This window comes from Cyprinus carpio, chromosome B24 (assembly GCF_018340385.1).
Source record: "Cyprinus carpio isolate SPL01 chromosome B24, ASM1834038v1, whole genome shotgun sequence".
Lineage (NCBI taxonomy): Eukaryota > Metazoa > Chordata > Actinopteri > Cypriniformes > Cyprinidae > Cyprinus > Cyprinus carpio.
This window is the reverse complement of record NC_056620.1, coordinates 19,461,482-19,487,861: the sequence shown is the minus strand read 5'-3', so window position 1 is coordinate 19,487,861 and position 26,380 is coordinate 19,461,482. Positions and strand designations below refer to the sequence as shown.

Sequence of the window (26,380 nt, the reverse complement as noted above, 5' to 3'; positions counted from 1 at the left end):
AACAATAGAAGATGAACATGAGCCCGTTTGAAGGATCATTTCCTTATTATCACATTAATTATAGGAATAAATTATGCATTAATTCGCCTAAATCAAAAAAGCACACAGCATAATGAATGAACACTGACCTCGGCCATGTACAAATAGAATAGCAGAGTTTCTAACAAAAAGACATTCATGATACTTTTTCTTCTTAAAAAATACATTTGAAAAATGTTTTGAGGGAAATGTATATATTTTATATTTACAAGCGAGAAGTGACATAATAAAATAATAAAAATTAAAAATATAAATTAAAAAAAAAGATACGCGGTGTAATAATATTCATATTGGCGCATATTAAATAAAATAACGTTTGATTTGCATATTAAAAATGTATAAAAACTGACAATAATAATTTTTGCAATCATTTTGCAAAAAGAAAAAACCTATAAAACCCTTTCCTATCTTTTGATTAGCAATAAGGTGCATTTAGTGTCAGGTGACAGAAATTACACAAGCAGTAAGTGCCTACTAACACACACAAACCACCCACACACACACACACACACACACACACACACACACAAAAATATATGGGCGCGTTGTGATTCAGTTGCGTCGCGTCAACGCTGTACGGAGAAGCGCTCTGACCAGACACGTTGCATGAGCTGAACGGGACTGCCTCTGGAAAACGATTTAACTTACGAGCTACATATTGTTCATTTGCGGGAATATCTAACCAAACATAATGGTTTAAGATGATTGCACTGTTGAACATGAAGTTTACGAAGCTAATTCTGTTCCGTGAATTGGGAATCGCCTGTCTTGTGCTGATAAGCGCTGTGTGGTGCTCCGTTTCTGAGAGGAAAGGTGAGTGAAGTTACCTTAACTGTCTGTCACTAACACAAATCTCATATACGTCTTAAACAGTCGTTTTTTGACTGTCTACATAAAACGAGTTTTAAAACCGTGCCAAATGAGAAGTTTGGTAATAGAAGGATATAAATGAGGTAAATTACCTTACGTGTCCACACTTTTGACAGTGTAAACAAACAAACAAACAGATAGATAGATAGATTGATTGATAGATAGATAGACAGACAGAGAGACAGAAAGACAGAATAACATGGTGTAGAATTCACTTTGAATTAATTTTCACTCAGAAACTGCAAATAGATATAACAAACAATTACAAAGAAATGGCAAGTAACATTGAATTAAACATTAAATTTCTAAGTAGAAATACTGAAATAGTATTTTCTAGTAAAACATGCCACAATAGTCTGTTTTATTTACATCTTACAGTGTAGATAGATAGATAGAAAGACAGACAGACAGGTAGGCAGACATACTTTTTGATTACTGATAATTATGATCACTATGATTACCGATTATAATATGAGTATTGTATGTATATGATTCAAATTTTAATGATATTCCTTTTTACATGTATAATAACTAATGATCTAAAAAGTATTAAGTAGATGAGATTATAACTGATGTGACATTATTAATCATATCAACAGCTGCAGGTTTGTCTTTAACCCCAGCAAGTGACCCCAAGACCAGTAGTCTCTCATGTTACTAAAAATGTAATGAACATAATTAAATCTGAAACATACTTAAAAATACTTGATGAACTTTTAAGACTGGTGACCACCATAGGATGAGGGCCAAGAGTTCAGCAGCAGCAGATGGTACTGCTAGACAGCTGCCCCACTGAGTGGGGTCTGGGCCCTCAGCGTCAGTCTGTGGTCCAGTCTCTGGTCTACCCGGACAGACTGTGTTTTACATGCTGTTTGAGGTTTCTTGCCAGTTTAGAAATTAACAGCAGATGGCGGCTCCCAACACCATCCCAGAACAAACCAGGCAGAAATGGGTTAAATACATTTTGATTCTGTGGTGACAACTGGATTCAAAATCAAAAGAACAAAACAAAATGGTTTGTAAATCTTAAATGATTTGTAGGCTGACTGTAACATTAAAATAATGCAGCATCATTAATATAAAATAAAATGCGTATTATTAAAAATAAAGTAGTCTAAAATGGAGAGAGCCACCTGTAAAATAGGCTTATCGCTTTATAAAAAAATGTGATGTACACCTACAGTATGATTGCAGGCTAAGAGTGTCAGATTTTTGTTATCTGATAAACAGCACACCTTTTACACACAAAAGAAACATTGCGTGCTGTCCTTGACATTCTGATCATACTTTCAGAACAGAAACCAATGACGCAGACAGTACTCGATTAGTAGATTTCATCTGCCTTTCTTTTAACAGTTTAATGACAGTAGGTTTATTATTTTTATTTTACGAAGTAAGATGCTGAGTAAAAACAATACATATTAAATTATATTGTGTCTGACAATGATAATGCAGACTTGCACTGCTGGCTGAGGAAAAGCAGTGTTTGTGGATTTATATTTTTTCTTCTTCCTGTTATTTCTTGCATTTCAGTATTGCAGATAAATATTAATAATTAACTTCATCTATTTTACCTTCGTCCCTTAGATTTTTTTCCTGGAGTGTCAATCAGTAAAAATGTTGAATTAATTACAAGATTTAATGAATAATTCATCCACTGAGAAAACAGTTTAATTAATATACTTCAGTGCCAGTACATTATTGTTGCACATTTTATTATTAATCATACCCAATTAATGCCACAACCCTATACTTTCAAGAAAAAAAATACTTGGTTGGTTGACTATGCTTTTAAATTTTAAGCGTTTAACTTAAAAAAAAATACTCTCTTCTGTCCCAGCATAAGACTTCCTCCTGAGAAGTGCAAACATTGCCATGCTATCAAAACATTGCTCTGTTTGTTTAATCATCCCAGTCAGCCCAGCACAGCAACACTGGCTCCACGAATGGTGCGCGTTTGAGATGGGAGTACAGTATCTGTTTTGTGACCAATGGCAGAGTTAAAAAAAATACTGTCATTATTTCTTGCAAGTCTCTTTTGGTTAAATTACACACCTTTAATGACCTGTCAGTTTAAGTGTGGAAAGCCTTGTGGCGAAGGGCCTGTGGTATGCGTGTGTCAGCATAACATGTCAGTCAGTATTGTCTCTGGGGCATCTCATACCTCGTTTCATTCCCACAGCCTGTGGCAGAAAAAAAGAGAGCGAGAAAGTTGGAATAAAGGTTATTAGAAAGCAGATACTTTAGTTTGAACTACTTTGTCTTGATGAAATAAAGCATCAATAAAGGAATATTTCACCCAAGAATAAAAAAAACAGCTGATAAAAACATCACAATAATCCACACGACTCCAGTCCATCAATTAACATCTTGCGAAGTGAAAAGCTGCATGTTTGTAATAAACAAATCAAAATAAGTCACTTTTGGCCAAAATACTATAATACATAATATTGCTTTCTCCAGTGAAAAAGTCTCAAGTCTCTTATTATTGACTCACATCAAAATCCACCAACATATTTGTTAAGAACTGCTTTGGACAATTTTCGCTTGTAAACGGTGCTTAATCTGTGCATACTTCTCTACTGATTCGGATGAGACATCTTTTTTACTGGAGAATGCAATATTATGGATAGAGGATTCATAGTTTAGCTGAAAGCAATAGTTTGAAACTAAAAACCTAAAAATCATTATGATGAATTTATTTATTACAAACATGCAGCTTTTCACTTCAGTAATGGACTGGAGTCATGTGAACAATTTTCGAGTGAACTTTTCCTTTAACTGGAATGAAATGACACCCATTCATGTGAATCCTGAATGTGAATAGACAAGCGGTTGACGTAGGTGAAGATTACTGTCAAAAGATTAATCGGAAGACAAAGCTGATTATTGTTGTAAGGTAACACGCTGCCACTATCAGATCTTGCATTTGTTCATGGATTTCATCATTCACAATCGGCGACGTGCAGAGTCAGGCCCAGAGTTTGACAAATTATGTCACAACATTAATTTGGCTCTGTTTTTTTCAGACCATTAGGCCAGAAACATACTCAGCACTAGATATCAGATATCTGTGGTCAAACACAGATACATATGTCATACTGAACCTGTTGTGTTGAATAACATTGGTTCAATTAAGAAACAAAAAGCACAATTACAGTATGCATCACCTATAATAATCATGATTCATTTCATTCATATTTTTTTGTACTTAATCCATGTCATTTAGTTAATTTTAAAAGTATGACAACAAAACAACAACTCAGCTACATTCAGAAATATCCAGTCATCATGCATCAGTCACATTCAATATGAGCTGGTATAAATACATTGTATCTGAATACACATCCTTTCTCTTAGTCCACATTCCAGCACTAATCACTAAAGATATTAGTGTCCTTGTTCTACCCAGTGTTCTGTTGTAATTTGGTCAAGACATCACCATTTGATCTAAATCGAATTGACTTTAAAACTCTTTGCAGGCTTATAAATATCCAGAGTCTCTAGGGCCGCCGTTAATATACAAGCTCTCCTGTTTACATGCATCACACTCTCTGACCACCAGCTACAAGGGTAAATTGATGGAAAGTAATGCAGTCAATGTAAATGAATACATAACCGCAATCTATTATTGTTAAAAATGTCAAAATAGTTTTTGTCACCCATCTAAGCCTCATATTAAATTGATCTGCTAAGTGGTATGAAACGTTTTATAGATTTTCATTTAAAACATGCAAGCAAAATCAATTTTAGTCTCTGAGATGTCAGTATATTTTGACAATAAGTCTTACATATAGGTAACTTTGAGGTTATCTCTGGCCATTAATAATTGACTTGTTTCAGAGGTGGCTGAGTTCCTAAAAAAACCTTTTCCAACATTGACAATAATAAGAGATGTTTCTTGAATAGCAAGTCAGCATATTAGAATGGTGTGGATGACGACCCCAAACTTCTGAATGCTAGTGTATGCCTGCTGTATGCCTTTTTGTTCTTATCTTAAGGATTTGTGTTATTTACAAGACAAGCCATCTACATCAAACTGCAAAAACAGTTGCAGATTTTCGGATTTACAGACCCCGATAAACCAAGGCCATAGCTTTGAGGCTTAACATAAGTGTGTTTATTTTGAAAACAACAGCCACAGAAGACACCTCAAATTATGAGGCTTCTTCAAGGGGGTGCTGTTATTTTCTAAGCATTCAAATAAGCATATTTTGCATGGTGGAAAATAAAACTGTAGAACAAACTCTCCAGTAACCAACCAAAACACCCTGGCAAAGGTATAGCAACTCCCTACCGTTTAAAACACTCCAGCTTAGTGGTAGAAACTTTTGCAGTGGAAAACTGATTTTTGTCTTCTTCAGCAAAATATATGAATTCACTAAAATTCATGTCTCATGTTGTTTACCAAATGCAGTGATCATGCCACGTTTTTTTTACTTCTGCAGTCAGCAAATCACCCCATAGACAAAGAGCTGAATACATACAATGGCTGAATTTTGATGGAGAGGTCACAAATAGACAATATGTTGCTTATTTGATTTAGACAGACCCTGTTGTTTGTTAAAAAAAAAAAACACATAACCATGGAGCGAGATGTCTCTGTATCACGCTGTAAATTGTATTTACTACAATTCAGTTAGAGGGTATTTTATCCACATGTCTCTCATTTAGGGTGACAACAGTGAACTTATAGACACTATTGCAAGCTAAAGAGAAATAGAAGATGTTAGAAGCACAATCATGTGAAACTGCTGCTTGCAAGTTGATAACCATTTATCTTGCTTTTAAAGAATATACAAAAAAAAACTCATAACTGGGCAAAAAAATACAGCCTTGGACAGCATTTTACATTTATGCATTTTGCAGACACTTTTATCCTTAAAACAATGCATTTTGCAGACACTTTTATCCAAAGTAACTTACAGTGCATTCAGGCTATACATTTGTAATTTTTTTTTTTTACCAGTATGTGCATTCCCTGGGAAATGAACCCACAACATTTTTGCACTGCTAACGCAATGCTCTATAACTGAGCCACAAGAACACTTCTGATAAACCTTTCTGTTTCACAAGAGGGTCTTTGTTGGGAAAGAAGGTTCTTCAGATTATAAAAAGGGAAGAAAGAGATGGTTCTTTAAAGATCCTTTGACTGAATGGTTCTTTGTGGAACCAACAATGGTTCTTCTATGGCATCGCTGTGAAGAACCTTTTGAAGCACCTTTATTTGTAAGAGTGTATGCCATTTAAATCCTTTATGGGCCTGTTTGTACATTAAATACAACAAGTATGTCATTGCATTAGATCCTGTACAATAAAATCAGTAGATCACATGTGTGAAACATATAGTAGCCTCAACCTTGGAAAATAGGTTTTTCTAAAGTGAAAAAATAAAAAGAAAGAAAAAAAGTGATGTGAAATACAGCCAAGTATGGTAACCCATACTCAGAATTCGTGCTCTGCATTTAACCCATCCAAAGTGCACACACACAGCAGTGAACACACACACACCGTGAACACACACACCCAGAGCAGTGGGCAGCCATTTATGCCGCGGCGCCCAGGGAGCAGTTGGGGATTCGGTGCCTTGCTCAAGGGCACCTCAGTCGTGGTATTGCCGGCCCGAGACTCGAACCCACTAACTAACCACTAGGCCACAACTAATAAGTTCAAAATCAATGTTAATGGATAAATCAAAAATTTAAGAAGAAAATTTTGTTTCTCAGGCAAAACACATTTAAATAGTTCCAGTAAATGCATAACACATGCACCAACACAGTTGGCTTCCCTTTAGGTGTATTCCAGGAAAGTCGTTCAATTGGAAAACAGGATGCGTTATGACAAATGCTGTTGACTTTTTCTACTCATGTGGATCAATACTTTTTGCAACAGTGCAAACTTACTCTACAAACAGAGTCAACCCTGTTGTCTGCCCACATTCAAACTTAGTCACCAACAGGACATCCAGATATAGTCAACTCCTGGAAAACAAGGTTATAGTGCATATGTGTTATAGCCTAAACTTTAAACTATAGATATACTGTAACACTATGCAATTATGACATTACATCAGGAAATTACAGTAGATTCCTAAATGCAAAGACGTTCTCAATATTACTTATAGCCATATAATAAACAAAAGCATCACTGAACAGATTTCATTGTTTGCATATCAAAAGCCACATTCATTTATTATGTGTTGCTTCATTAACATAAAGTTATTAAAATTACAGGAAGATATATATTTCAAATATTTTACCTTCAGTGATATAGTCATCCAGAGCATATCTAAAAAATGATGCATTAGAAAAAGAAAAAAGAGCCAAGAAAACTGTGGAAAAGCAAGCATGGGAACAAATGCATGGCCTGTTAAAAATAGGTTATATTCATAGACAGCCTTGAAAAGATGATCCCAGAATATCTCCTAATTAATCGATCATTGTTTTTTTCACATCCCTGTGCATCCTTGTACTTAAGAAGATAAGCCATACCTGAAAGAAGTTTCTTAGAAAGCATGCACAACTTTATTTTTTTTTAATCTTTTTTAAAAGAAGCATCTTATGCTCACCAAGGATGCATTTATTTGATCAAAAATACAGTTAAAACAGTAGTATTGTGAAATATTATTTTCTGTCTGACTAAAATGTAGTTTATTCCTGTGATGCAAAGCGAAATTTTCAGCATCATTACTCCAGTCTTCAGTGTTACAGATCCTTCAGAAAACATGTTGCGTTATTGTTCAAGAGACATTTCTTACCAAGGTTGAAAACAATTGTTACTTTTTTTGATAAATTAAATTAGATAAATAAGTTAGTTTATTTGAAATAGATATCTTTTGTAACCTTATAAATATCTTTACTGTCACTTTTGAAAAAATACTACCTGTACATCCTTGCTGAATAAAAGTATTAATTTCTTTCAAAAAATCTTCCTGACCCCAAACTATTTTGGGGCTACAAATATGGAAGGCGGTTTTGTTTTCGTCACAGGCTGCTGATACTATCACTAAGGCAGTGACAGGTTGATTTATTTCTTTGCATTTTACTTCTCAAGTCTTGTGTTTCTTTGCATTGATGAGATCTCGATAACCCTTGTGCATGGTTTGCATCAGTTGCAATAGATAAAACACTCAAGTTTAACATAGTCAGAATGCTGTTCCACAGTTCCTGATGGTTAGGCTGATGTGAGTTAAGATATTCCTCCATAAATATTTTTTCAAGGAGCAACCTGTTCAGTCACATCCCACGGTTCGGGCTCATGCCTCAGGCAGTGCTGCTGAACAGTACAAAACAGCTGCATGTTTTGCAATCCGTTCAGACAATCTTGCATTTTAAGGGCTTGCGAAGTGAACGTTAAGGGTTAAAACTTAAATCTACTTCATGACCCTAATCTTTATTTGAAATCTGCCCTAGAGCAGAGATCTGAAAAAGCCAGTAACGCCTGATTATTTCTTCAGTTTTTGACATCTAGTGTTAATATTTTTCTTGTCATAACCCTGATGAATTAAGACATGCTGGATTGTCAGAAGGTAATTTATGCAAGAGCTGCATGTCTTGACAGTGTTTGTTCTTCCTGACCATCTCACGTCTCACAGCTTCAGAGGTTGAATTATCATGCCAAAGATGTCAAAATGCAACTCTTGCAAGAATGGAAGTACCCTTCATATGCACTGCCATGATGTAATGAACAATCAAACAAAAACCATGTTTGCACTTTCATTTGAATATTTTTCCATATTTTGTTCAGACAATCTTGCAGCATACTCAGATTTAGGATGGAATAAACATGTAGCCAAATATTCAACCCCATATCAATGTTACAGTGTGGAATATTTGAGTTTTTACAACGAAACACGGTTCCAAAGACTAGTGAGCTGACTGTCTGTTTGCTGTCTACATAGGCAGCTGTCTTCTAATGCCTTACTGAAATAGGGCCTCATAGAAGACTAAATTGGAACACACTATTGGTAACAACTCACAAATAGCACTCCTTATAAAATAAAGTCAATTCAGTTATTAAGTGAATAACAAGTAATTACAGCAGAATACAGGAAATATCTTGGGGGCCTTTGAATACTGTCTTTGAAAATGGATAAAAATAAAATAAAAATAAAAATCACAAACATCTCAGGATCTCAATTCTATAAGTTCCCTGGCCTCACACTTTATTGATCCCTGCAGGGAAAAAGATGAGTTGTTACCAGCACTGTGTGGAAACACAACCTGCATGTCTTGCACGTGGCAGGCAATAATTCAAGAGTTCTCAAGTTGAGCAACAATCGTGTGCAATATTTGAGTCTCACCCTCAGTGAAGCACATTCTTGATCGCGGTGTTCCCGCCCCTAGAATTTGCTCTTCCGCAGGAGACTAGACACATAACGATGACTGCAGGAATTCAACACCTGCATGACAGCAGAGAGACAGCAGAGACGAAACAAGTGTTTGTTTTCCACTGTAGCTTTTACATTCACAATGAGTTTCGGAAAGTACCAGGTTTTCATGAATAGAAGATCATACAATGTAAAATATGTTAGAGGGTAATAATTATAATGAAGACTTGCTGAATTTCAGTGTTTAGGAGGTAGAACTCTATTTGGAATAGTTATGTAGCTAATAGAAGTGATGGCTGAAAGTGAAATATGATCTGTTCAGTGCATGAGATGAGCTCATGTTACTGTGAGCAATGACAGAATGGAGAATGCTGGAGTTTGTTTGCATGTGGAACTGCTGTAAGCCGTGTCTTAAAGGGATAGTCCACCCAAACATGAAACATCTGTCATCATTTACTCACCCTCATATCATTTCAAACTTGAGTGACTTTTTTTCTTGTGGAACACAAAACAAGATATTTTGGCCTGTGGAATAGCCAGATATTAATGTTAGTTCAGTTCAGAGATCCATGGTGTTGTTCGGTAGTTATCTGGGTAAGTGCATGCTAATGTGCCACAGATGACTCAAAACACTTCTACTAATTTTTCCAAATTAACTGATACTCCTTATTCATTTGAATTTTTACAGTCATATCATATTGCTCAATGATGGAATAGCTGGCAACATTTTCATGTTATGGCAGATAACCAAATAAATGGATGATATTAAAAACTTTACTATTTTGTGTAAATAAATGAAAAATGATATACTAAAAACTAGTTAATGTAGGCATGATAACATTAAAATTTACAGTATGAAAAATGGATTTTCATTCTGAAACCAAATATTACATTTAACAGAGAAATTACATAATTAGTTTTTTAAAGATTAAAGTGAGGATTAAAGTGAGTGTTAGATGACTGTATATGTATACTAAATGTGAAAAGCACATACAATCAGGCTAAATAATGACTAATAAAACTAATTAAACACTAATAAAAGTAAAAAAAACAAAAAAAAAACAAATTAAACCGTATATAACAGACTCGAATACTGATAAACTAAAAAATAAAATAACAAAAATATAGAATAATCAAAATTAAAATACCAGTCCAAAGTCTGAACACACTCGAATGAATTTTATTCAAGTTTTTCAGTTCAGCTTATTCAAAACATGGCACAAATGAGAAAGAAACCACAGCAACCCTTATTATTTTAGTGAAGTGTGAATTTTCTAGATTTCCTATGAAATATAGCACCTTATTAAAAATGATTTAGTCACAAAACTGATACATGCCTATACAGACAACAGCATTTAATTTCCAAGACTATAATTAACATAGCTTGAGATGAAAATTTATATCTGAAGTATTACAAAAATCCGTCACTACTGGTCAAAAGTTTTGGAATAACTTTTTTTTTTGTGCAAAGCTTCAAAAAAAATATTCTATAAAAAAAAAAAAACAAAACAAAAAAAAACAGTAAAAAAATACATTAAATATTGGGTATGCTTACCTTATTGGGTATGCTTATTCTTAGTGTGCAGAAGAGACTTCTTAATGCTTATTTTGTGTATGTTCTGTCATAATGGGTATGCTTATTTTGTGTATGTTCTGTCATAATATCGCCATCACTACCCTAGTATTGATTTCACCTCTGCTTTATTCTCCAGTATGTCAGGGAACCAATAATAAGCTGACTCTGCTGGCACAGCCAGACGATCACTACAGAGCCATGGTGCGGATGTACAGTAACTGCACAGTCGTGCTGGAGAACCTGGAGATAACCAACGTTCAGGAGTACCACGACCTCTCCTTTCTCAGAGTAAGTGATATAACACACCAGTATAATAAAATAGCAATTATGAGACTAGATCATTAGTTATATACAACTGATTGATCAAACCTTTAACCAACTGATAGAAAGAAAAATCAGATTTTTATGTTAAATTATTGTTTGAAGTCTGAAAACCTGACTATTCTTTCATAGAGCATTGAAGAAGTCGGTGGCTACGTGCTAATAGGAATAAACTATGTGGATGTGATACCCCTGGAAAACCTGCGCCTCATTCGAGGACATTCTCTCTTCGATGGCAAGTACGGCCTTGCTGTGGTGGCAAACTTCCACAGGAATGAGTCTGTAGAGAACAACAGCATCATCAGCGGCCTCCAAGAGCTAGGTCTGAGAAGCCTCACAGGTAAAGCATTTCTATTTATTCATCTAGCAGATTCTTTTATTCAGAGGGACCTACAGTACAAATGAAGCATTATGCATCCACAGACACCAAAATGTGTTGAATACAGCATGAAATATGTATATAAAGTCACATTTTCTGTTAATTAAAGTGGCAGATAATATTTTTTTCCTTCTTTATCTGGCAGAAATTCTTAAAGGTGGGGTTAAAATAGCCCACAATCCTTTGCTGTGCAATGTGGAGACCATACAGTGGTTGGACATTGTGCAGGATGACAGTGACGTGAATGTGTCGGGAGGGACTGACCCTCAGTGTAAGTAAATCATGCAATATACACAACCTTTCAAAAGTTTGAAGTTAGTATGATTTTTTTAAGAATGCGTGAAATTGATAAAAAGTTATAGTTAAGACAATTATAATGTTACAAAACATTTCAGTTTCAAACGTACAAAAATGTACTGTAAATTCATGAATACATTTTGAAAAAAGTAGCATGGTTTCCACAAAAATATGGAGCAGCTGAACTGGTTTCACACTGATAATAATAATAAATGTTTCTTGAGCAACAAACTAGCATATCATAATGATTTCTGAAGGATCATGTGACACTGAAGACTGGAGTAATGATGCTAAAAATCAAAGGAATAAATTATATTTTAAAATGTATTAAGATAGATAACAGTTTTAATTGTAATAATTTCTCACAATAATTCTGTTTTTTAAATGTTTTGAATGGTAGTGTATTTTCAGTGGTAGTGTATCTATATACAGTATGTCTATAAATGATTATGTATTAAAAAAAAAAAAAAAAGAATAATAAAACAAACACTTTCTTTCAAACCTCAGGCAGACGATGTGACTCAGGGTGCTTCAATGGATCGTGCTGGGCTCCAGGACCAGAGAACTGCCAGACCTGTAAATTTAGTTGAATATATAATTCTCAGAAGGAATATATATGACTGAACTACATCCTAACAAATGTTCTTTCACCTTCACTGTCAGTTACTCGGCTGAACTGTGCCGAGCAGTGCTCACGGAGGTGCAAGGGTCCCAAGCCCATCGACTGCTGCAGTGAACATTGCGCTGCAGGCTGCACCGGACCCCGACCAACAGACTGTCTGGTGAGTGGAGTGCTTCTCAAAAGTTACTAAGTCAATTCGTAAAACACATGCTAAGTCGTGCTAACATTTTAAAATAAGCATGAAGTATTGGTGCTTATCTACTGATCGTGCTCAACCTACAAAGAATATGTGTTTTAGGATTTATACTCTTAACATTTAAAATGTCAGAATTTATTTAAATTAATATTAATATATTTTATTATATATTTTAATTTACAATATTTTCATATAGCCAAATTCAGATTTTGATCATCAACATCTTTTATTTTATAATTTTTTTTATATATTTTAATTGATTTTTGATACCTAAGTCAAATCGGTAGGGAACAAATGTTGTGTATGATGACAGTGTAGGGCCTCTTTTTCTGCAGTCCTGCAGAGACTTCCAGGATGATGGGACGTGCAAGGATGCGTGTCCACGTCTTATGCTGTACGACCCCAACACTCACCAACTTGTTCCCAATCCTAAAGGGAAGTATAACTTTGGAGCCACCTGTGTGAAGAAATGCCCTTGTAAGTTTGGTTTTCATACATCTGACATTACTAAAATAAACTTAGACCACTATGACAAGAGGAGATAATTCTTTTCATTATAAACCTTTAGTATGTAAATATAAGAAACACAAAAGTCATGGAGACATACTGGCGCATTGCTATTGTGCATAACAACCACCAAAATTTTATAGAGGCAAAAATGACATTGGTCTTTAGCCAGTTATGATTGCAAATACACAAGCAAAGACACACCCAGAGGTTATGCGCTGTGTAAACAAAGAGCTACTGTACGTTCTCTAAAGGTTTATTTTAGGTAAACACTTAAAAAATTGCTTTAGACCTAACATAAATTGTGTAACTATTCATAAATATAATATATGAACATCAGTTATCTCACACGTGTCTCCTCTAGAGTTTCAGAAGAGATGTCAACAAGGTCTCAGACAGCTTCAGATGTCAAGAAACAAGTCTGCAGTCAAAATTCAGAGATCTCAATTTAAACTCAAACATGTTTTTCTCAAATTCCCTCAAGACCAAATCATCTGAGCTATATATAATGTTAATTTCACTTATATGTTCTATCTGTCAATAACTAATTTGTCCTTTTTTTATTTAAGGAGAAACATCTAGGATAGGGATGCAATAATACCATTTTTTTCAGAACCGATCCGATCTGATACCAGCACAATTCTTTTTTAATTCAACATAGAATTTCTATACTTCTCTGTGTTGACCTGATCGTCACTCTTTTGTGTTAAACACAATCTACTACATATAGACAACTTCATTTGAATTAAAAATAACAAATGAAAAAATATATAATCATAATCTATGACAAAAATACTATAATAAACTAGGTTAATAGATAATTCAGCAGCAAAAGATACTCTAGATACGGGTGCACAATCATTTTTTTAAATCTAGTGAAATATTTTATTTACAAATAAAAGTGAATGTGTCTAAAATATGGTAAAATGTTACACATTGCTCTTTGTATTGTTGTAAAATACAGTCATAAAAAACAACTATTCGTTTATGAACTGGACGTCACTAGTACAAAGGGAAGAGGTATTGATATGTAGTGTATTAAATTCTTTGAACAGTTTTATACCTCAGTTAAAGTGCGCTCTTGAAGAGAGTTTCATCTTTTTGACTGTAGTAACCGAATGCAACACACAGTTTGATTGCTGAATGGAGGATGACAGACAGCCGCAGCAGAGAGTTTATGTGAACTTGAATTTAATGATTTAAATTTTAATCTGTACCTCACATTGAACTATGGAACAGCTTCAGATCACTTGAAATATAATGCACAAAAATGTTTTGGTGCTTTATAATGTTTTTGTGTCTTTCGTGGGGCTCAACACAGAATAGTATACTCACAATATCAGATTTGGATCAGTCTCGTCTGACCGATACCCGATTCCCTGAAAATGCTAGTATCAAAGCCAAAACCGATCCTGAGTATCGGATCGATGCATCCCTAATCTAGGAGATACAGCATTTATACTTACTTGAAAGATAACTGCAAACGCCTCTGTCTGCTGCAGATAACTTTGTGGTGACCGATCATGGTTCCTGCGTTCGAACTTGCAGCAGTAACATGCATGAAGTGGAGGAGAACGGAATAAGGAAGTGCAAACAATGTGATGGCTTGTGCCCGAAAGGTCAGCAATGTCATTAATTAATTAATGAGTTTTGTTTCTGACACATGTAATCAATTTTGCATGACACGGATATCTAACAAATGTTAAATAATTTTAATGTGTTTTATTTCAGTCTGTAATGGTCTTGGAACGGGAGCGCTTGTTAACACCATCGCAGTCAATGCGACCAACATTGACTCATTTATCAACTGCACCAAAATAAATGGGCACATTACAATAATGCAGATGACTTTTCAAGGGTGAGATTCTATAGTCTACTTCCAGACTAAATCATTCTACCTTGTTTTTTTTATGCTATACATTTAATCTAATGTTATAAATATTCTTTTCAAGGATGTTTTCACAAATACTCCAAGCATGGACCCTGCAAAACTCGACTATTTCAAAACAGTGAAGGAAATTTCAGGTAAACTATATACATGTGTTTGTGTGTGTGTGTGTGTGTGTATATGTATGTGTATATGTGTGTGTGTGTATATATATATATATATATATATATATATTATATAGATATATATATATTATATATATATTTATATATAGACATATATATATATATATGGATTTATATTTTACTTGTATAGTCACATATCTATCCATCCATCCATCCATCCATCTATTATTTTAGCTGTATAAATATACATTATTTAATACACCATCTTGCCATATGAATGGCATTTGTCTTTGACTAAAGCCTTATTTAGCAGTGCTATTTTTTTTTCTCAGGGTTTCTGTTAATCCAAGACTGGCCTGAACACCTCAATTCCCTCAGTCCCTTTGAAAACCTGGAGATCATCAGAGGAAGAACTAAACAACAGTGAGTTTCATCATGTCAACTTACAAATAACTAGTTTTCTTTGCATATTAAACCTGTTTTTATCATGGAAAAAAGATAATTTCACCTTTAAACAGTGTTTGTCTTTACCTCTCTTATAAATGCAGTGGCACCGTCAGTTTTGCAGCTTTGAACATACCACACCTGGATCATCTCGGCCTCCGTTCGCTGAAGGAGATCAGTGATGGCGACGTGGTGATCAAGAACAACCCCCGCCTCTGTTACGTTGAAGGCAGCTACTGGCCGAAGCTGTTCAGATCAGTGAACCAGCGCATACGAACTGGAAACAATGCAGCAATGGACAGCTGTGGTATGGGACTGGATTCAAATATTTTTTTGTTTTTATCACTAATTAACTTATTAGTTGGCCAGCAGTTTCGATCATGTGAGGTCACAGAGTGCGTATAATCAAACAAAAGCTCTTGTGTGCTCTTCAGAGCAGCAGAACAGTACCTGTGATAGTATGTGTGGAGAGGAAGGCTGCTGGGGTCCAGGGCCGTCCATGTGCGTGTCCTGCCAGCATGTCAGCCGTAGGGGGCGCTGTGTCAGCCACTGCAACTTGCTGGATGGGTGAGTGTCCAACAGAGAGTCCACTGAAGAAGGTTATTTGCTGCTCATTTTCTAGTGCAGCATTGACAAATGATACTGAATCCAAAATAACAGAAAGTCTATTAATGGTGAAATTAATGCATTTAATATGCATCTTTCAGATATTATCAGATGCATGGGTTTACATGCGGCTACTTCTCTTAATAGAGTGCATCAGTGCACCCCATTGGTATTTTCCCATTCATTTTTCCCATAGGGATTTAAAAAAAGCCAGACATTATTCAAGGGATAGTCCATCCAAAAATGAAAATTCTGCCATTAATTACTCACCCTCATGTCGTTCCGAACCCATAAGACCTTTGTTCATCTTCGGAACACAAATTAAAATATTTTCTGATCCTGCATAGACAGCAGGGGAACTTTGCACACAAAACATATTTTCGTAGCTAAATTTAAATTTAATTTAAATTTATTTTATTTGTAGCTTCATAAAATTATGCTTGAACCACTGATGTCACACAGACTATTTTAATAATGTCCTTACTACCTTTCAGGAACTTGAACATTTCAGTTGCATTGCTGTCTATGCAGGGTCAGAAAACTCTTGGATTAATGACAGATTGTTTTTTTTTTTTGTGAACTATCCCTTTAAAGCCTTATAAGCCATGAACCAAAAAAACAGATACAAGGTGAATAATATTTAATGATATTTAAGTATCAGGCAGTGGCGATGACATCATTAACAAAAGCATTTACCATTAATTAACAAACTCATAGCTTACAGTAGATCTGCCTTCAATGGCTTGTAAGTTATTGTTAAAAATATATATTTTTTCTGGCATTTTTGCCAAAATTTTTGGCATTTTACCATAGGACAGATCAGAACTGACAGGAAGCAAAGTGGGAGAGAGATAGGGGCAGCAGGATCAGGAAAGGTGCTTGAGTTGGGATTCGAGCTCGGGACACCCGTAGCACAACAGTGCTGTATGTCCCACAAGGCTATTGGAGCCAACATCAATTTTCTTTTTACTTCAGGAATGTTTTTCACCTCTGTTTGCTGTTGTATTCTATATGTTTCTACAGAGACCCCCGTGAATACATGTCAGAGAATGTGTGTTTGGAATGTGACCCTGAATGCAAGATCCTGAATGGGACGCCAAGCTGCCATGGGCCGGTATGTCACACCATGTCAATGTTTCCCTTATAAACTGCATTATTAGTGATGCTTGCTCACACTTGCTCAAACTAGGGATCTGAACAAGCCCCTAAAGTATTATACTCGATGGTGAAAATCATTAATGACACCTAAAATCCAAACCGGTGTGTAAATTACAGTAATAATGATAAAATTTGTAAGTGGTTCCAGTGTGAATGTTGTTTTCTCTGCATCTCTTTCTAGGGAGCTGATCAGTGTACTGAGTGTGCTCACTTCAAAGATGGGATGCACTGTGTGGCACAGTGTGCCCAAGGTGTGCAAGGCCTTAATAACAGACTTGTCTGGACATACCCAGACAAAAAGGGACAGTGTCAGCCATGCCATACCAACTGCACGCAAGGGTAAGAAACCTTCTTAGGTGATAATCATTAAAGTAAAATAATAATAATAAAAATATATTTAATAAATACTTTAATATAATATTTTTTTTATTATTTAAATAGTATTAAATATCTTTACTGATATTTATATTTACATTTATGGTTAACCGAATCCAGTTAGTTTAAACAAGCAGAAATGCAAAATCCACTAACTTTAAATGCAAAATTATGGGGTGCACAACCAGGACTGGAAAGTTGTGACAGAGGGTACAGTAGTTTTAACACCATTCACTAACTTTATTAAATTTGAAGTTATTGTAGGTGCATTAGCATCCAGGACTGGAAGAAAAATGTGAACCTAAAGGGTACAACCAGTCTTATGGATGTGTATTATTCCTAAATACTATTATATTAACACCTAATAGTCATATATAAAGTCATTAGCTTCCATATAAATATATGAGCAATAAAATACCCTGGACCACAAAACCAAGGACTTAAGTAAAGATCATATATTAGCATACTATATACCATATATTATAGCATATATACAATACTATATATATATTTTTTTTTGCACCCTCAAATTCCAGACCTTCAACAGACAATACTATATATATATTTTTTTTTGCACCCTCAAATTCCAGATTTTCTACAGACATGAACAAGCTAAATTTAAGACTTTTTAAGACCTTTTTAATACCACCTTATTTAAAATTTAAGACCTAAACCTGTAATGGAAATACACATTTTATTACATATATGTAATATTTAATGTGTTTAAATTAAAAAGAAAACAAAATATCATTGCTGTAATAAATGATATTTATTACTACGATATACAGTGAACTTTTAATGTCAGCAGACAATATTCCATACAAAATAATCCTGCAAAATAACTGCATCACTGAGATTTTTGATGGAGAAAACAATTTATTCTGAAGCAATATTTTCATAAGTGTTCTATCAGCTTTTACATACTTAAATCTGCATATTTTTATTTACCTTTACAAAGGCATATTCTTAATCTTTCATGTCAAATTATTACAATTTATCAATAAATTCAATATTTACTATAGGGCTGCTACCAGTCAGATTAAATAATTTACACTGCAAATAACAATAATTACAACTGTAATAAAAACGTAATAATATTGCTTAATATTAATAATTAATAATATTGCTAACTTACTGCGATTCACTCTGATGAACTTACCGCTGGGAAGAAAAAATCTTCAGTCTGTCCAATGATTGTAAACAGTCATTAGGTCTGTCAGACTGAAGATATTTTAGTGGTAATGTGACCAAAAATATTTAATACCCCTCGAATCCGAATTTATGACATTTAAAGACTTTGTAAGAACCCACGGACACCCTGTTTTGTTTGTGTGTTTTTGTAATGAAAGTAAATGACTTGATATACTCTCTCTAGCTCTCACATGCCTGTCGTGGCGGCTGGCATTGTTGCAGGCATGCTGCTGATTATGGTCCTCGTCCTTTTCATCTTCATCATCTTCCGCCGAAGACACATCCGACGAAAGAGGACCTTACGCCGCCTGCTTCAAGAAAGAGAGGCAAGCCACAAAAATGTATTACAAGTCATACATCACATATGAACCCCCTATACAACTATATTTCCATCATTCTGCAGCTGGTTGAACCGCTGACTCCCAGTGGTGAAGCGCCCAACCAGGCTCTCCTTCGCATCCTGAAGGAAACAGAACTGAAGAAAATAAAAGTCCTTGGGTCTGGAGCATTTGGTACTGTTTTTAAGGTACATTTATGAATACAAAGCACACTGCAGTAATTTAGCAGGCCTAATAAAGCTTTGTAGATTTGTAGCCAAGACATTAAGTGTCAGGGTTAGGGTTAGGGTTAGGGTCATCAAAATGGACCATACTCACTTTGCTAACTCACACTTCTGGTATCAATATGATTGGTTCATCAGTACGGAAAAACTGTCCTGTCCTGTTACTGTAATTGAGAAATAAAGGTTAACATTAGCAAGATATAAAATCACTTTAGGTGTTATATTAGGTAAAAAAAGTAATCTTTAATTAAAAAATAAATAAATAATTGCTCCAGCTCTGAAACGACTTTACGGTTTTACCTGGAAATGTTTCACATTACAGAAGTTGTTAACTTCAAATTTCTCAATCAACATGGAAGTTCTAAGAAAAATGCCCAACATATTAATTTTCCTTTCTTTTCTTCTAGGGTTTGTGGATCCCAGAGGGTGAGGATGTGAAAATTCCTGTTGCTATCAAAGTTTTGAGAGAGGTTGCATCTCCCAAAGCCAACAAAGAGATCTTAGATGTGGGTATCGTGTCATTTGTACTAAGGATTAACAATTGTCCTGCATTTAAAACTTGTATTTTGGGGTTTCAGGAGGCCTATGTGATGGCCGGTGTGGATCACCCTCACGTGTGTCGTCTGTTGGGAATATGCCTCACGTCCAACGTCCAACTCATAACTCAGATCATGGCTTTCGGCTGCCTGCTGGATTATGTTCGAGAGAATAAAGACAATATCGGCTCACAGACTCTGTTAAACTGGTGTGTGCAGATCGCCAAAGTGAGTTCAGTGTCATCTGTTTAACCCTCAATATCCACAAATATACATATGTATATAACTGCAATTTTTAAAAGGACAGAAACATATTTGTGTGGAATTAAAAGTTTTTGAAAGTAACTCCAAATATTAATTCCAAGATGCATTAATCTGATTGCTTTTTAAAGGTGTAAGTCTCTTTTACTCACCATTTATTTGATCAAAAAAATACAATAAAAACAGTAAAACTGTAAAATATTATTACATTTTAAAATAACGGTTTTTATTTTAATATAATTTAAATAGTAATTTATTTCTGTGATGCAATGCTGAATTTCCACCCAAAAACATTTATTCGAAATAGAAAACTTTTGTAACATTATAAATGTCTTTACTGTAATTTCTCATCATTTTGATGCATCCTTGCAGAATAAAAGTATTAATACCTTTAAAAAAAATCTTAGTGACTTCAAAAATTTGAACGGTAGTGTATAAATCTTGCATAAACCTTGTACATATAAATAAGCACATAAATAAATATTTATGTGTTAAATATTATGTATAAATAAATAAACTCCTGCTCCTGCTTCCACAACATTCTCATAAATAAATTCACTGCATTTCTTCTGCAAAACAACGAAATAGCAATTCTGAAAGTGCTGAGTCTGAAAGTACTGATTGGATGCACGTCTGTGCGTGTTCTTGGAATTCAAAAACATTCTGACGCTTCTCAACAGGGAATGAACTACTTGGAAGAGCGTCACCTGGTTCATCGTGATTTAGCGGCCAGGAATGTGCTGGTGAAGACTCCTAACCATGTGAAGATCACTGACTTTGGCCTGGCCAGACTCCTGGGTGCAGATGAGAAGGAATACCACGCTGACGGAGGGAAAGTAGGTCACGCATCAGTCCACTGATTCCAAATCATTAAAGGGATACTCCACCCCAAAATGAAAATTTTGTCATTAATCACTTACCCCGATGTCGTTCCAAACCCGTAAAAGCTCTGTTCGTCTTCGGAACAAAATTTAAGATATTTTGGATGAAAACCTGAAGGCTTGAGACTGTCCCATAGACTGCCAAGGTCCAGAAAAGGTATGAAAGTCATTGTCAGAACAGTCCATCTGCCATCAGACGTGCAATCTGGGTTATATGAAGCGACGGGAACACTTTTTGTAAGCAAAGAAAACAAAAATAACAAATTTATTCAACAAATCCTTTGTCAACGGTCTCCTCTGTGTCTCTCCATATCACCGTATGCAGTGTATGCTCTTTTGTGTCATCCACGCCACAAGGATGCGCTGTTTTATTTCAAATCAAAGCTAAATACATGTAGAAACATGCATCCTTGTGACCTTGGTGATTAATGACAAAATTTTCATTTTGGGGGGAGTATCCCTTTAAGTGTAAAAGAAATAAATGGAAATGCATTAGCATATGTACATATTTGTTGATATTTACAGGAAAACTGACTTATTTGCCTTTGCTACATTCTTAGGTGCCTATAAAGTGGATGGCACTAGAGTCAATTCGTCACTGGACTTACACTCATCAAAGTGATGTTTGGAGTTACGGTCAGTGCTCATCACTACATATTATATAATGCAAACTGCATTTATTATTACATCACAGGCACATTAGCATAGAAGAGTGTAAATTAAAGGAATAGTTCACTCAAAAAATGTAAATTTGCTTAAGACATGCTCACCAATGGATCCTCTGCAGTGAATGGGTGCCGTCAGATTGAGAGTCCAAACAGCTGATAAAAACATCACAATAATCCAGTCCATCATTTAATGACTTGTGAAGCAAAAAGCTGCATGTTTGTAAGAAATAAGTCCATCATTATAATTTTTTTTTTTTTTTACCTTGCTTCTGCCTAAAATACAAGTGCATACGCCATAACAACACTTTCTGGATTGAAAAAGTCTATCCTCTGTTGTCCTCTCATTATATACTGTTTTGGACTGTTTTCATTTGTTAATTGATGGACTGGAGTGGTGTGGATTATTGTGATGTTTTTATCAGCTGTTTGGACTCTCATTCTGACGGCACCCATTCACTGCAGAGCATCCATTGGTGAGCGAGTGATGCAATGCTACATTTCTCGAAATCTCTTCTGATGAAGAAACAAACTCATGTTCTGTACATCTCGGATGGCCTTAGTAAATTAGCATTGACACAGACTAATAAATGCTGAAAAATTGAATGATAGTTCATGATATTTCTTGCAATAACAAATTAAACCTTATTGTAAATTGTGATTTAATTAATTACCTCTTCAGGGGTCACTGTGTGGGAGCTGATGACATTTGGATCCAAACCGTACGATGGAATCCCAGCCAGAGAGATTGCAGATATCCTGGAGAAGGGAGAGCGTTTGCCACAGCCGTCCATCTGCACTATAGATGTCTATATGATCATGGTCAAATGTGAGTGCTAAAGTTGCATTCGAGAGCAGGATAGAACAGAAAATCATCATTCAAAGGGCTTGTAATGGTAGCAATAATGTGGCTATGAATAAAAGTATTCAAGTTACAGAAAATACAGCATTACACAAAATTTTCAGATGAACATGAGAAAAACAAAGACATTGTGAACTATAAAGATTTGTATGCAACATGATAGCCATAATACATAATCGCAGCAATGACTGGACGTTCATTTATATCTACATCTAGGCTGGATGATTGATGCTGACAGCAGACCTCACTTCCGTGAACTTGTGGCAGAGTTTTCAAAAATGGCCCGAGATCCATCTCGCTACCTTGTCATTCAGGTAGTTCACAAAAAATATCTGTGCTTTCCTTTAAGGAAAGGTAATGCATTCATGCTATTTGTACAGTAGGTCTTGCATTGATTTATTAAACAATTTAATTGTAGGAGTATATATACTGTACATCAAAAATGAATTACTCCAATGAGTTTTTAATTTGGCATTACACACAGGGAGATGATCACATGTTCCAGTCCAGCCCGACGGATTCGAAGTTCTGCATGTCGTGGATCAGTACAGAAGATATGGATGGTGTGGTAGATGCGGAGGAATACCTGCTGCCCAACAAACGATTCTTCAACCAATCACTACCACCACCAACGCCTCAGTATCACAACGCAGCAGTCAGTATCTCGTATCATTCATAATGTTATCAGCCAAGTACACTTCATCAGACATGATTCATTGGTCTTTGTGTATTGTTTTAAGACAACTACACGAATGGTGTGATGTTACGCTACATTACAGACCCCACACTTAAGGACCTCATGCTGCCAGGTATTACCATGAATTTAATGGTTCAGAGTATTTTTTTTATATTCTGTATGTCTTTATATATATATATATAGAGCTAATAATTTTGTTTTTATATTTTCAGTTTTAGTAATTTTAATGTTGTGACCTATTTAAGTTAGTTCTACAAGTCTCATTTTAATTTGTTTGTTTTTCCATCTAATAATATTTAATTTTTTTTTTTTTTTTAGTTCTACATTTTATATTTATATTTAATATATATTTGTGTGTTTTATATGATGTAGTATATTGTGCATAATACTATAAAATATATTTATAATATTTTATAATAATAATAAAATATTCCATAATACTAAAAAAATAAAAAATAAAAAAAAAAAAATTATTTAATCAAAATGATTTATTACTTTTTTATTATAAAAACAGAAACAAATGGGATTTATTTAATCAAAATGATTACTTTTTTATTATATTGATTTATTACACTGACACTGACATTGATTTGATTTTTATTATCTCTTGTCTCTGACCAGTTTTTAAAGGGCGACCTAAATTTTAAAAAATAATCAAAAAATTACAACAAATATGAGAATAAAAAAAGACAAACATATCATGTTCTGATGCTCACATGTAATTAATATTACTGTTTCATAAGCACATTTTATCTTCTCTTTCCCAAAGAGTACATTAACCAGGATGTGTCCACAACAAGCAATATGATAAACCCAAACTATGAGGGTCCGGCCCGTGGACAGACAGAAAACGGATATATAGACACGTACAGCTGTAAACCTGATGGGCCGGAGTACCTGAACACCTCCTGTGCTACTCTACCACGCTCCCCCAACGCCAACCTCGATAACCCTGACTACCAGCACAACTTCCTGCCCTCGTCCAACACTGACGTTCTTTTCCTCCCTGCGACGGAGAACTTACACTACCTGGGCCTCAGCACAGCCATGCAGTCTCACGTACGTTAGATCGACGGGATGGAAGGATGAATCACACTGCTTGAACTTCTGTAAGTGTTAGTATTGCAGCTAGTTTAAGAACAGTGAGGACGTCAGGTCTGGATATGCTTGAAGGCGACTGCCACAGTTAACTCGTTCTTAAAGAGGGTGTGGTTGTGAGACATGAAACTGAGAGTAATGTGTTGAATGTCAAGCTAGAGCACATTTCAGTATTTTTATGTAATAGTTGATGCTTTCGATGAATGTTGTTGTCTGATGTAGCTTAATTTATTGAACCAAAACTTAATTGAGCTGTTAATACTTCATAGAGTTAAACTGTTGTCATTTTTACTCTTATTTTGTAATTAACCTTGGGTAGTACAGTATTTGTAAACCATGAGTTTACAAACCAAATAAGATGGAATTGGACAAGTGCAGCATGTGACAATCACATGACCCATTTAAAAAAAAAATTTTTTTTAATAACTTCTTGTCTGTGAAAATAGCCGCTTGGAAAAGTCAGCATGAAACGCCACTCGAGTCCCAACCCCAATTTTACTTCCACGATATACAGCGTGCAAAAAGTTTGGGGTTAGTATGTATCAATTATTATTATTCATTATAAATTATTATTTATTAAATCTCACACCTTGGACTTTTTTCCTTATAATTCAGTTATCTCATGATTCATATTTTTTTTCTTGCAGTTCCTTTTCTCTAAATTCTGGGTTTAGATCTCGTTTTTTTGAATTGATAATAATCAGAAATGTTTCTTGAGCAGTAAATCAGCATATTAGATTAATTTATGAAGGATTATGTGGACTGGATTAATGATGCTGAAAATTCAGATTTGCATCACAGGAATAAAGTACATTTTAAAACATATTCAAATAGTAAACCATTATTTTAAATTGCAATAATATTTTGTAATATTACGGTTTTATTGCATTGTTGATCAAGTAAATGCACCCTTGGTGAGCATAATTTGAAAACATTCAAATAATCTTACCGACCCCAAACTTTTGAACGGTAGTGTAATTCCGAATGAAATAGGATATTAAAGAAATAAATATTATTGTTACATACCAGAATGGAGAAGGCTGGAAGGGAGGAGCTCTTGATAAATGAAAAGGAAAAGGTTGTATCGGCTAAGGCAAAGTAAGTTATCTCATTTTGATAAAAGATTACTAAAACAGCCTGTTTTCATTTGGAATTATTTGCACCTATGATTTGTGCACAGCGTTACAAAGAATGTGCATTAGGAATATAAAGAATACTGTATTTAAATATTCAAGCACAGTGTGAAAATGTCTCATCTGTACCATAATAACTGCCTGAGTAACAACAGAAATGTTTGTAAATATAACAACGTGCACTGTGAACATAGATGTCATTATGTCCTCGACACATAAAATTCACAAACACAATGTAAATGTACATAAAAGCTACCTGAAGTCATACATACTGCACTTAAAGTACCCAGTCAAGTGAGCGTCCACATTTGGTTTGAATAATTTAACAACTGTTATATTAATTGAAAGAAACAATGTTGGGCTAAAACGCTTTTTGAGGTTAAAAGGCTGTCCTAATACTTTCTCATTCTGCTTTAAATGGCTGAGTTAACAAATCAGACTGCTTGTTTCTGTCCCCTGTGACACATTCACCCAAGTGTGCACTTATCACACAATCTACTTCTAAATTTCAGGGGAAAAACAGGCCATTAAGAGATTTTAACACTACAGGATCCCATTAATATTGAATTAAGTGGCCACGTCCACGTCATTGCCCAAAAATGCTGAATATATTCAGAAAGAAGTTTTAAAATGTAAGTTTGACTGTGAAACCTGTTCTACTTCATTGTGAGATACTGCACAGACCACATTTAGTATGTAAATATACTTCATGTAGCACAATCCTCCGGAGATCTACTGCATTACACACCTGTGAATGTCAGT

General features: G+C 34.9%; 1 protein-coding gene across 1 annotated transcript; it reads left to right on the top strand.

Annotated features, from left to right (window-relative positions):
* The first annotated feature begins 580 nt into the window (after positions 1-580).
* On the top strand, positions 581-25,373 carry LOC109050338 (epidermal growth factor receptor-like). The gene is made up of 27 exons (XM_042751810.1): positions 581-852; positions 10,951-11,102; positions 11,268-11,475; positions 11,660-11,785; positions 12,319-12,387; positions 12,475-12,593; positions 12,965-13,106; positions 14,639-14,755; positions 14,868-14,994; positions 15,088-15,161; positions 15,482-15,572; positions 15,698-15,900; positions 16,028-16,160; positions 17,223-17,313; positions 17,539-17,698; positions 17,909-17,942; positions 19,108-19,249; positions 19,327-19,449; positions 19,893-19,991; positions 20,064-20,249; positions 20,963-21,118; positions 21,724-21,799; positions 22,511-22,657; positions 22,907-23,004; positions 23,175-23,345; positions 23,430-23,499; positions 24,157-25,373. The coding sequence occupies exons 1-27, from the start codon at positions 741-743 to the stop codon at positions 24,453-24,455; spliced, it is 3,525 nt and encodes a 1,174-aa protein (XP_042607744.1). The 5' UTR covers positions 581-740; the 3' UTR covers positions 24,456-25,373.
* The last annotated feature ends 1,007 nt before the right edge of the window (positions 25,374-26,380 follow it).

Coding starts and splice junctions, on each gene's coding strand:
- LOC109050338 (XM_042751810.1), top strand. CDS start 741: ATGATTGCACTGTTGAACATGAAGTTTACGAAGCTAATTCTGTTCCGT. Junction 11,476..11,659: donor AGGTCTGAGAAGCCTCACAG/GTAAAGCATTTC, acceptor TTTATCTGGCAG/AAATTCTTAAAGGTGGGGTT. Junction 15,573..15,697: donor AGAGGAAGAACTAAACAACA/GTGAGTTTCATC, acceptor TTATAAATGCAG/TGGCACCGTCAGTTTTGCAG.